Source organism: Drosophila subpulchrella, chromosome 2L (assembly GCF_014743375.2).
Source record: "Drosophila subpulchrella strain 33 F10 #4 breed RU33 chromosome 2L, RU_Dsub_v1.1 Primary Assembly, whole genome shotgun sequence".
In the NCBI taxonomy this organism is placed as follows: domain Eukaryota; kingdom Metazoa; phylum Arthropoda; class Insecta; order Diptera; family Drosophilidae; genus Drosophila; species Drosophila subpulchrella.
This window is the reverse complement of record NC_050610.1, coordinates 7164398-7177902: the sequence shown is the minus strand read 5'-3', so window position 1 is coordinate 7177902 and position 13505 is coordinate 7164398. Positions and strand designations below refer to the sequence as shown.

Genomic DNA, 13505 nt, shown 5'->3' with positions numbered 1-13505 from the left:
TTGACTGGATTCTACTCGTCTCCAGTCTCTCACGTCTGTGACGATGAATCATTTGGCATGACTAAAAGTGAATACAAATTTAAAACTGATAGTGTTAAATTATTGCTCATTTCGATTTTTTTGGGAATATATATTTGGAATAACACCCCAAAGTTTGAAATACTTTTGAAAAACCAATGACTTTCCGAAGTTAAATTGTCACCACAAACGTTTCCACAGCCCTTTTGTAAAGGTAATTTATTTTAATGTATGCTGTGTGCCAAATTATTTGACTGTCAACTGCATAAATTACTATGATAACAAAAAAAAAAGAAAAGTGGAAAATGGAAAATGGGGAAAATTTTCCATTGAAATGAGTAATGAATTGGTTTTGGGGGCGGGTGAGAACGGAACCAACTGAGAGTGGGTGAAAATATATTATAATTACAATGTAATTAAATGCCAACTTGGCCCCGGCTTTCGCCAGAAGAGAGTTTTTTTTTCAGCCGCAAACTATGAGATACTTTTGCTTTGCATAATTATGCAGAGGGAGTTGATTTACATGGAATGTTCTTCGAGATCTTGAGGTTTCGACTACGAAAAGGGCTTCCTGATTTATGCTGCATTTTTGCTACCTCAGCCGCCTCAGCCTGAGCAGATTATAAATCTCAGCAGTTCATAAAAACTTCGAGCAAAAGCTCCAGCAAAAACCATTCAGAAACATTCCAAGAAAAGCCAGCACAACAAAAAAAACTGGTAACAAGCCAAGGCAAAAAGTAAGAACATAATGCTACCTGGGTGCAGTTGGACCTGAGTTAAGCCAACTTTGGGATGGAGTCGAGCTGAACCGGTTTGGTGGCTGGCTGCCAGCCGAGTCCAACTTTTCTCACATGCCTTTCGATTATGCCAAGCGGACTGCATTCTTCGAGACGCGGCTTTCGCTAAACGTTTGGCTAAGACCCCAGCCAGCTCTCCAAGCTCCAAGTTCCAAGCTCCATCCCAAAGACCCAGCTCCGAAGAGAGACCTCAACTTCAACTTCAACTTGATCTGCTGCTGCGGCTGCATAAAACTTTAATTTCATGGAATTTCCTTTCTATTTTTATGCAGCCACGCAGATGATTAACAACAGCAGCGGGCAGGCAGGCAGCTAGCCAACAAAGAGAAGTCAAGAACACGGGAACAAGTCCAAGAGCAAGTCCAAGTCATGGTTGCCAGCTAGTTGCAACTTCTGGGCCATTAACTTGGCCCGGGACTGGGGGACCCTCCTCCTTTCTATCCTCCATTGGGGGCCCAGGCACTTTGCATCTAAGGCAGGAAATTAAAAATGCAAAAAATTGGATAATTATGCATGTAAACGTTTTGTCATTAAGTTGATACTTAAATGCGGCTGAGATTACCAGGCACATTTTTATAGCGAAATTTCGCAATTAATGTGCTTCGGCAGACACGGGGGGATTCTATCTTTCTTTCTCGAGGACCATTTGCAATTGCCCTGAAAGTAGGCAACAAATTGCGATTATGAACTTCAAAGGGTATTGGAAGTTTGCCAACTTTTAGTATTCATTCTTGACATTTTCTTGGCCTGCCAATAGCTAACTAGCCGTGAACCTGAACAGCAAACATTTCGCATTAATGCCAAAAAGTTTTCTCGCCTCTCGAGAGTCCGGACTAAATCGACACGCCAAGTTGGTAATAACTTGGCCTTGGCTTTTGGTTCGGTTAGTTGGCCAAAACCGCAGGGCCTTTGGAATGTCAAAGGGCATGGCTGAATATGATTACGAGATTTCATACTCCTTGTCTCCTTTTTTTTATAGCCACCGAGGAATAAGTTCAATTTCCGTTCTGTCAGTTGGCTAAGCTTTGTCGGGGGATTAAACTTATTTATCAGTTTCAGTATGCCATTAAATTAATAAACATTTTGTTAACCCTTGATCAAAGTTAATTAATAGCTGTAAGTGATGTTATAACTAATTTGCAAAACTTTTACAAGTAGGTAAGCTTTAGGGAACTTATAAATATAACTCTTAAGTGATTAGAAATCACTGACTTTCAGATAGTCCAAATATAGTCTATTGATTTTCCGGAAAAGCCATCTTATTTTAGGTCAGTTTAGCTCTCGCAAATGTAATTACTTTAGCTTTTTATACCCCTCTATCGTGTCATCGCAATACCTAAATAGAATGTTTATTTACCTACGCCAAATTCTTTGATGTCCCCGAATACAGTTGGCACACCTGTTCAGCTGGCTTAATGAGGAAATAGGGGAATATTTGCCCCGATGTTACTTCGCCCACACAACACTAGGATGGCTTCTTTTGGCGAGAGTATGTGGGTTGTTTGTTTAGTTTCTTATCGATTATTCTCACTGGGTGTTTGCACTGCCTACTTTTGGGCGCTGGCACCCGGAAATTGCTAAAGCAATTGGCCAACAGCTGTTATGATGTCTATTTACCGGGAATCAACAGCAAAGCGTTGACAAATGGAACAGGGAAAACTAACGTGGTTACACACTACTGTGGGCCATAAAATTGATTTGCCTCCTAACAACCAACCAACAATCGCAATCAGAGCAGAGAATGACATGGGAAAATAGTAGTAGTAGATAGTAGTTTGGAAAATCGCCATGCTTGGTTGACTTTTTAATACCAAAAAGTCGTTCTTCGACGACCTTTAGCGCCATAAATCGGTTGGATAATCATCTAAACCTGGCAGTTATCTAAACATAGTTGCTGGTGATGTCACGTAGCTTTCCACGAAACTTATAAGCAAACAAATTCTGTCTTATCGCAAAGTCACATTTTGAAAAATCCCTTTCCCATATTAAAACTGTCAGATAAAAGAGCTCTTTAGCCAGTCTTTCGTTTGCTTCTGTCTGAGCAGGAGAAATATTACATCTTGTGTACCTTGATTACACGAGGTTTTCTGGAGATCAGCAGTAGGATGGGTGCCTCAAAAAACAAGCCTCTGACGCTTGTTTCGTAACTTAATATTTTTCTTCCATATTTAAGCGTTTGTATCCAGTTTCAAAGGTCATTATAAATTCAGTATGAGCATTGAATAAATTCAAATGAAATTTCAAGTGGAAGTTGCCTGTGGAATTTGTTTTCAACGCATTACAAATTCTTGTGCATATCAAAGTAGTTCTTAGAAATCCCCAGTGATTTTTCCTCTCTTGTTTTCCCTCGCTTTATGAGTTATGAATGCATAATAGTAAATGTGCTTTGGATAAATGATTGGTTGTTGAACATTTCTTTTTGTTTTTCCCGGCTCTATTCAATGGCATATTTTAATGGCATTAACGTGCTGCTCGGCTCAGAAACAGGTTCTCCAAAAATTCGGTAAAACTTGTGTTAAGTATGCCAAAGCAAGTTGAGTCATCGCAATATTCATTTGCATAATGAGTGTAAACAAGACTCGTAAGTGAAGTTCGCAGAAAAAATATCTTACAGATACGAAAATGAGCGAGATTGAACGTAATTAGCAGGCAGATGCAAAGCTGGCAAACAAACAAAGGATAACAAGGTTCTGTGATCATCCTGTTGAGACACGAACCAAAAGAATCCGTCTACCTGAAAATCGTGGCAAATCGAAGTCACTATGTCGAGAACAGAAGGCGGCATGTGTGAGAGCGATTCCCCACTTAACTGCGCAGGACTCGGGAGAATCCTTCGAGAATCCTTAGCCACGTGCACCGAACATATGGCAGGATCCTGGTGGAAGAAAGAGGAAAAGAGACAGGAAGCCGAACAACAACTGCTGGCAGCGGCTGCATTCGTTTCAAACGACAGATGCAAACAATTCCGAAGTTTTTCGTATTGTGACCCGCTGAAAACGTTTTCCCCGTTTGCATGTCTCGTGTTCGCCAGGACAGAACACTTCTTATAAGGTATATGTGGTATATGTACCATCCATATACCTCCGCACTCACAACATTCACATGTGTATGGCTCGCAGGCGTGCCTATTGTTTTTATTTTTCTGTGCCTGCATTTCTACTTCCGTTCGTCGGGTTTTTGAGGTTTCTCTCAAGTGTTTTCTGCTGGAAATACACGTATTGGAGTTTGTTTTGTTAAAGGATGTGGTGGGACAGTTAGGATCTGTATGTATACTGGGGATATATTACACGATGGCTTGGGCTTAAAGATACATCTGCATAAATAAAAACAAATAACATGGTAATATTACAACATTTAAACAAACTATTCAAACTATTCAAGTAGTGAAAATGTTTATTAGTATAGCATTGGGACCTCGATTGAAATTTTTTAATAATTGAATAAGTTTAAGAAAAAGGACTTTCTTCTTTATTGACGATCCGTTCCTAATTCTCTCGATTTATATTTTCTAACCCCTAAATATTTCTTAAGGTATTTTTATAAGATGGGTTTCAGAATGTTGCACTTTTCCTTATTTTCCCATCTTCCCAGCATCCCTAGTCATCTATTTTACTTCTCACACATAGCTTTTCCCACACCCCCTGTCCATTCCTCGTGTATTCCCAAATAGAACCAGGTATACCATACATGGCATGCACATAATGGTCAGATCAACGCCCAATTGACAGCTAATAATTATGCGCAGTTTCAACAATACCCACTCGTATAATGCATTCCCTCAGTGACAAAACCCCTGCGCCCGACACCCCTGTGCAATTAGGACCCAGCCTGCATAGGACATGGGTGCATAGGTATTCCCTCCCCCCAATTCTGGTATTTAGCCGTTTTAGGGGTGCATTTGGGTCAGCGTGTGAAATTCCTAAGCATCCGTGCATGAAGTAACCCAAGCGAGCGATTCAGGATTCTAAAGATTGAAGGATTCTTTATGCGAAATCCCACGGAGTTCAAGAAACTCTTTTTTCTTAGCCAGTATTTTCTACCCTTTCTCGGCTTCTATTCCCATTGTCATTGTTTTGGATTTTTCTATAAGTAGAAGTAGCTGTGTTTGAACAGTTAAATTGCGTCATCGGAAAAAAAATCGCATGCTTCCCTTAAAATTCCACAAGTCTTTGCCAGATGCTGTGAGATCTTTTGTTGCTGTCTCATTACTTACGTTAAATCTTTTTTTTTTTGGCTTTTTGGTTGCGAATTCTTTGCGCACTTCCTTTAAAGTAACCAACACTGAAAGAGGGAAAAGCAAAGCGTAGCGGGTGTTAGCTGTTTTCTCTGAAGATTTATTATCCAGTGAACTTTTTGGTTTGCCCAGATGTTGGCCTGACTTAATACCTCTGCACTTTTCTCCTCCGTTGGTTAGCTGGGGTCTTTGGATACTATTTAGAATTAACTCATGTGGAATTAGCTTAGGTGGCTCCACAGAGGTTAGCCTGTTATTTATGGGCCTTGATGCGACAAATTTTATTGCCAGGAAAAGAGATCAGTATTAATATACAAATTCAGCTAAACTAGTAATATAGATATTTAAAATTAACATATTCATATTTTTAAATATATTCCAGGTTAATCATACATTTTACAACCCAATAGACTAATAAATATTTCCAAAATAATAATAATAATAATAATAGAGTTCAGTATGAACATTCTTTGGAAAAACAAGTTCAGCTAAACAAGTACCATAAATGTTTAAAATTAATATATACATATTTTATACTTTTTCCCAGTTTAATCATATATTTTTCAACCTATTAGACTCATACATATTACCAAAATCCTTCAAAAATCTCTCTCGATAAACATTATACCTCATTTCCGGTTAAAAAATCCTTAAAGTCATGCTTCATTGCACCTTATTATGCTGCCTAATTGGAGTCATTATCGTTGGGCTCCCACTAGCCATAAAAAATGTAAAATACCCAAACACAGGCACTCAACGTTTAATTGCTTCACTAAATATTAACACAAAACGTTGGCTGATATATTTCAAATTTATTTTACAAAAAGCGAAGAGTTCCCACGACCACCGACACAAGGAAGAGCATTAAAAATTATAAATTCCAGCAGTGGAGGGCAACCCTCGAAGGACGAGGATGCGGAGAGGATCAAGGGGCAGAGGAACTCGATGGCGGTGGTGTGGTGGTTGATAAGACCCCTAGCCCAGCCAAAAAAAAAAAAGAAGGACAGCAGACAGACAGAAGCGTATGGCGGGAATAATTATAACTTTATATCAAGTACTAGCAAAAAAAAAAGAAGGAAGCCATAAAACGTGTATCCTTTTCTGACCATTACTGCAGCGTGTGAACTCTTATAAAATGCATTTTGTAATGCTAGTTTTCACATTGGAGTTCTCAACTAAGGGAAACCATTCAATGAATACCTAAAAGTGAGGTTAACTGATGAGAAACAGTTTAGAATTTACTGCAGTGGGAGGTGAAAATAAAAATATATTTAAATTCTACTAGTAAAGCATAACCAATTGCAACGGAAGTTGGAATAAGCCAACATTTTAATGGATTTTTTCGAGGTCTACCCACAGTGTGCAATTTTTCCCCGGAAAGCCAACTACGAATGAAAAATCCAATTATTATTTTAAGGCAAACTCGTCCCTCGCCGTCATTTCGATGCAATCTCTCGTCATAACGACTCCCCCATCAACCATATCCCACAAATGACTGCCACCATCCATATCCTGAAAGCACAATCCATAAGAGTGATGGCAATGCAAGTCTAGCCTACATTTTGGCATAGAAATATGGAACTATCGATGGTGAATAATGGGATTGGGGGTATTGAGGGTGTTCTTTCTGTTGGATGAAAGGCTGAAACTTTCGTAATGGGATTTCCGAGGTGTCATACACACGGAAAGGCTAGACTGTTGGAGAAGTCATCGGCATTTCGAACAGAATGCAACAAGTGTCGATGGCCTTTTGAGGGCACTGTAAAAATTTAATTACACTGAATGTGCTCCCACTCTACATCGAGGCTTGATTGTGGTTATGCAATACAAATTTCTATATGCTCTCGGCCCATACAGATATACACCGATCCGATGTATAAAAGTGTCATTGACTGCGCTTGTTTTGTCATGCCAGGGTTAATTGTTTAATGCTAAATTAAAAACGAACTGGAAAAAATCGCCATGTTCTAGCACGGCATTTCGTCACCCAGTGGAGCGACGGCCATGTGGCGTATGATTTATAATGGTGTCTGTGGTCCACTGGGCAGCTGTGAAAGAGTTTAATGAATTAATTAGGGTGGATCATGTTGAACCAGACCCACAAGAATGGTCAAGGGTCAACGAAGTGGCAGACGAAATTTAATTTGCGGCGGGTGTAATTATTCATCAACTATTTGTATTAGGCCCTCAGCCAAGTCGGTTACTTTTCAAAGAAGTAATCTTCCATCTATATGATTTGTTTGAAATTACTTACCCACCAGCCAGTGATTTTTTGTTTGCTTTAGTCATGGAAAATACCCCGATCTAGCGCCCCATATTAATTACCATATCACAAAAGAGAAAATAAATATGTTCGTATCAGGCAAACATTGATAAAGAGGAAATATCTCTCGCTCCCCATATTTTATATTATTTTTTCATTTTTATCAAAGCAAACTGCAGTCGGATCTGATTCTCTGGCAAACACACGTACACAGATTTTACGGCTGGAACCTGTTTCGTGTCTGCGATATTGGTTGAATGAACCCTTCCGGTTGGTGGCCCCACACCCCGATCTCGAAACCCTTCTTCAATAATGCTATGACCAGCTATAACCGATTGTTGTCATTTCTGAAATCATGTTTACTTTTAGTGCGTGATTTGGTTTTTATTTTGGTTATTTCAGCCCTTCTGTCTATGGCATGCTTAAGTCATGAATCATAGATATAAAACTTTCGCCAAAGCTAAGTTCTTTTTTATGGCGTCTTTAAAATGGTTGGTTAAATATTTTCAAGAGGCATATGGTGGAATTTATGGGCTAATATTTACTATAATAGTCATTGCTTATAACTAATGTGTTCTTTGACTTGGACTTACTAAAAGAATATTATCCATTGCCAATTTGAGCCCATTTAAATAAATGTCCTTCAGACCAGTCGCCAAGATGTCGCCCTCTGGTTTTTGAATTTATTTATCTATTTTATTATTATTGGTTGCCCTCTTAGCAAGTGCACGCACTTTGAAAACTTTTAAACCATAAGCCAAGAGCTTGTGTATCTCATTCTTCACCCCCCACCATTGGATTTTCTAATAAACCCCTGACCCACTTTAAAAATTGTTTCCAAGCTTTTCTTGCTAACAATTCGATTAGCTGGGATGGGAAAAATGCAGTCAAACAGCATCCCAGTAGAGTCAACGCCCTTCTTCAAACGCCTTCTAATAAAGCCAGAAAACCAAAAGGCAAATCTCAAACCAAAGTCAAAGCAAAGCTACAAGTTGTGGGATCGCCCTTGCCTGCTTTTTTGGTCAGTAAAGTAACCAAGAACCCAACTTTTGGCCTTCGGGAGTAAATCAAATGTTTAAAAACTGGTTTCGTAACATTTACAGTTAACGGCTTAAGTGCCCAGAAAGAAAGTCTCGTCCCCAAGTTGCAATGGATTTAAGAATGGAACTTCAAATTTCTGTGTTCAACATTTATTGCTCGAAACGAGTTGGACAAATAAGCCCAATTAGCTGGGGCTGGTCAATTAACATGGAAAGGCTAATGGTCGAAGAACGTGAGATATCTGTGTTGAATCGTGGAAAACCTTTGGGAAAATGCAGTGGTGGGAAGACTGAGGTGGAGGCCTTTTCATATGACGACTTTGGCTTTTAGGTTCTCAGAGACCTAGACATGCAAACAGTCAGGGGACAGCGAACAGATTACCATTATTTAATTCACATAAATATTAGATAATATTTGAAAAAAAAACACGCTGGGTTTTGATATATGAGTGGGCTTATCTTGTGCCCACTTGAGTATATTTATTAAAAATAAAATAAAACTGTTAGAGGCCCAAAAATAACACCGTACAATGTATGTTTGTGGATCTCAGGGCGAGTCAAATGACCGCAAATCGGACACATTGTTTTTTTGTGAAAACCAAAGAAAATATACAAAGTTTTGTTATGATTTTGCGATAATTACGGACGCTTAGTTTATCAACAGTTTACCGCAATACGAGGCATGTGATAAAGTCACAAAAATGTCAGTCCTTGTCGCCGCAGCGCTGGGAAAACAAAAGCCTCGGGTGAAGTCAAAGCAAATAAATGCTAAAAAATAAAAAAAGATGAGAATGAAATATTAAATGTGTGTAAACAATTACGTGAGACACCCGACTGGACGCCACGCCCACAAACCCACCGCCCACGAGGGCGATAAGCGACTGGAGGCCGTTGGCATTAATTGCTCCTCTTGACTTCAGTTCTAGTTCGGGCCAAGCAGAGGAGGTTTGGTATCGGTATCTCTCGTACAGAAAAGCTTTTAGCGGATCATAGCTGGTAGGGGGAAAAATCATGTACCATCTATCCGAAAAACACATTTGATCTCCACTCAATGACAAACGAAAGGGGGCGTTGAATCAAACTCAAAAGCCGATAAACCAAAGTGCTTTAATGTGTCGATAGAGATAAAGAGGGTGTGTGAGTCATGCATATTGGAGACGTCAGCCACTGATAACGCCCCGTACCCCCCCAAAACTATAACCCCAACACTCTCTAAACATTTTCCAGATCGCCCATCAATTTAATTTAATCAAAATCAGTAACTCAAATTCAATGAACAAATGAATTTGCGCAGTCCAACGAGCCAATAAACGGATCAATAAATTGAAATTAGAAAAGCCCTCAGACATCTGGCAACGCTTTTAGGCGACTGCTTGTAACGGTTATTCACGACAATTTACTCACGCCCCGAAAGGAAGGAGTACAGTGAGTGCGAGCGAGAGGAGAGGCTAGCGAACAGGCATGGGAAACTCCTCGTCACACACGCACGAACCACTCGAGCGCGGCTTCACACGCGGAAAATTCGGTGACGTTAAAAATGGGGTAGGTTTCTTTCTAAACTCCAGTTCGATACGATCCCCAGTTCCACATCCACAGAGGGTTGAACTGCTAGAACTCGCACTTGTTTCGATCTCTCTCTCTGTCTATCTCTCTGAATTTTATTAAATATAGCTTACATAACTAATTTCTGATAATGTTAACCTATCCTGTTTCCCATAGAAATCCGCTTCCTTCCGGTTTAGCAAGAAATCGCCGAAGAAAATGGACCGTCTGCGTCGATCTTTTCGCGATTCCTTCAGGCGTCGCAAGGATCGCGTTCCCGAGTCTTCGAAGCCGCATCAGTGGCAGGCGGATGAGGAGGCCGTGAGATCGGCCACCTGCTCCTTCTCCGTTAAGTATCTGGGATGTGTCGAGGTCTTCGAGTCGCGCGGCATGCAGGTCTGCGAGGAGGCCCTAAAGGTCCTGAGGGTAAGTATTCAAAATCATATATGTAGTAAAGGAGTTCATGGAGATACAGAAGGGTAATAGAAATTTATAACTTCAAGTCCTAGAACCTTACCTATTCCATTTTTACAAAAAACCAATAGTACAAATTAAAACTTAAAATTTAGAATATTTTACGATGATCTTTAGTAGTTCCATATAATATTTTATATATTAGATATATGAAATTTTAATTCCTTACCCTTGAAAAAAAAAATAATCCGTGCCATTCTGTGTCTCCAAGTCCTTTAAAATACTCATTTAAATGAAATCATTTACTAATAATTAACTCTCATATTTAGCAATCCCGTCGTCGTCCTGTCCGCGGATTGCTCCATGTCAGTGGAGACGGCCTGCGAGTCGTGGATGACGAGACCAAGGGCCTGATTGTGGACCAGACCATCGAGAAGGTCAGCTTCTGTGCACCGGATCGCAACCACGAGCGTGGCTTCAGCTACATTTGCCGCGATGGAACCACTCGGCGCTGGATGTGCCACGGCTTCCTGGCGTGCAAGGACTCCGGCGAGCGGTTGTCCCATGCCGTGGGCTGTGCCTTTGCCGTTTGTCTGGAGCGGAAGCAGCGACGCGACAAGGAGTGCGGCGTGACGATGACCTTCGACACGAAGAACTCGACGTTTACGAGGACCGGATCCTTCCGCCAGCAGACGCTGACAGAGCGTCTGGCCATGGCCACGGTGGGCACAAATGAGCGGAGCGTGGATGGGCCGGGATCAGCAATGCCGGGTCCTCCGGCAGCCACCGTCAAGCCTTACAATCCCTTCGCCATCGAACGGCCCCATGCCACGCCCAACATGCTCGAGCGCCAGAGCTCCTTCCGCTTGAGCACGATTGGCAGCCAGTCGCCGTTCAAGCGCCAGATGTCACTGCGTGTCAACGATCTTCCGTCCAACGCCGACCGACAGAGGGCATTCCTGGCCGCCGCCGCTGGAAATCCGCTGCAGACGCCTCTACGAAGTGTTTCGCCCATTGCCGAGGTCTCGCCGGCCAAGTCAGCTGGAGCGGATCCGTCGTCGGCAGCCGCTAATGCCGCCGATTCCGTGAGCCAACTGTGCCAGGAGCTCAGCCAGGGTCTCTCTCTGTTGACCCAAACGGACGCCCTGTTGGCAGCCGGCGAGGATCTGAACTTCAACAACAATCGCAGCATTAATCAGAACATCATTGCCGCCGAGAAGCAGGTGCAGCATGTAATCTCGTACAGCGCCACGCCAACGGCGCAGGTGACGCCGCGGGTGGCCAGCACCACGCCCACTTATCAGACACTCCACTCGCAGTCGCCCACGCGATCGGAACAGAGCATCGAAACCTCAACGGAGCTGCCAAATGCCGAGCAGTGGTTGGGTCATGTGGTGCGCAGTACCTCACCGGCTGCTCCCAAGCGGCCCACTTATCTGGCCAATGTTGGACGAGCTCAGACGATGGCCAGTGGAGCCGGAGCCGTGGCTGCAGGAGGTGGCCCAGACGATCCATTCGACGCTGAGTGGGTGGCCAATGTGGCGGCGGCCAAGCAATTGTCGCCGGATTTGCCGGTCTCAAGCACCGCCCGATCGCCTCTTGCCAGACACAGCACCAATCCGTTCATCTCACCGCCCAAGGCGCCGGCGCAGACATTCCAGGTGCAGCTCTAGGCAGCGAATCCGGGGTCACCAGGGGGACAAAGTGTGGTTCGCTTGAAAAAAACGTAACTTAGTTTAAAGTTCAGGGGCAGGATCATGCCAAACACAGAAATTGGAACTAAGATGGATGGATGGCTGGATGGGATGGAGGTTGACGGAGATACTTAACGCAAACATAACTAATGTTGAAATATGCATATAGGAAACCTGAAATACAGTTACTTACACGCAAAACGCATCAAGTACAGTAAAGAAATCCATTAATGGCGCTTAGCACTAGGCCAAAACTTAAATTGCTTCGAGTAACAGATATCATTAGATCGTAAGAGATCTTATACCGAATATCAGTCTTAGAGGGGGTCTTGTCAAAATTGAAATTAAGGAATTAACATTCCACGACGTGTAACTTTCAAAAGACTTGATACTATTTCAATCATTTTCCGTAAATTTAAAGGCCGTTTTTAGTGTCTAGACTGATACAGGTTAAGATCCCTTAGTCACCCAAGAATTGACCAAGCTACCAAGTTACCCACGAAAGTCCACCATTAAACAAAAAGCAAATGGCACCCTTTAATCTTAAATGCATCATCTGTATTATACTTTGGTAATGCCCCTTCCACTACTTGTTGATTGATCCCACTAAGAATAATGATTAAATTCAGATTTATGAATGTTGATATGTAGGAAACACTATGTCTTAGATCCAATTATTATTTTGTCAGTGTCAGTGTGCGGTACACCGTTTTATATAAAATCTTTTATTATTTAATTTAATTTTTAAATGTGTACAAAATGTATTATACTTAAATTAAAAATATAATTTAAAAATAAACAAAAAGAAAATGAAACAAAAACATAAATAAACTTCAAGTTATTTAAACCTACAAATAAAGCAGCTAAATACAATGCAACTAATGAAGACGATATAGAAATACTGAAATAAATAAAGTTATATTGAAACCTATTACATACATATATTGTAAAAGACACAGCCCAATTCGGCAAAGATGAGAAATACATTCGATTTGTGTGCTTATACGATTTATTTGTTTTATTTTGCGGAATGTTTAAATGAATAAAAGGCCACCTTACCAATGCACCAATGTTACTTAATGTTGATAAGCCCATTAATCAATCCCTAGATAGAATGAACTACAAAAGAAAACAAAGTCATTGTTCCTAAGACACATACGGAATTCAGTATTTACATCACGCATGTATAAATACTCCCTCAGACCTATTTCACAGTTTTGTGTATATAAAAACAAGTCGTTGAATTATTTATGAATTAATTTGCCTTGCAAAATGTCACCTGGCTTCATTTTGACATGTTACTGCTTTTAAGATAAAACCCAGAACTTTTCTATATATTTACAAGGGCACTAAAGTAACATAAGGACTACTCTAAAAAAAATATTAATTTATATGGATCTGATTGATTCGTGACAAATTTTGTCCCTAAATTGAAAATAAAATCGGTATGCAACCATAAAGGCAAAATATATATATTTACTTAAGCTCATATACACTAAATCG

General features: G+C 41.0%; 1 protein-coding gene across 3 annotated transcripts in view; it reads left to right on the top strand.

The window, feature by feature from the left end:
* Positions 1 to 13007, top strand: part of LOC119546478 (protein numb) — a 31777-nt gene extending 18770 nt beyond the window's left edge. The window contains exons 1-4 of one of the 3 annotated variants that reach the window (XM_037852765.1): positions 9331 to 9348; positions 9580 to 9894; positions 10072 to 10320; positions 10638 to 13007. In XM_037852765.1, coding sequence (XP_037708693.1) covers positions 9814 to 9894; positions 10072 to 10320; positions 10638 to 11981 — 1674 coding nt within the window. In that variant the 5' untranslated portion in view covers positions 9331 to 9348; positions 9580 to 9813 and the 3' untranslated portion in view covers positions 11982 to 13007. Of the gene's footprint in view, positions 1 to 9330; positions 9349 to 9579; positions 9895 to 10071; positions 10321 to 10637 lie in introns of those variants that run through there. The other 2 variants (XM_037852764.1, XM_037852767.1) reach the window with 2 other exon arrangements.
* The last annotated feature ends 498 nt before the right edge of the window (positions 13008 to 13505 follow it).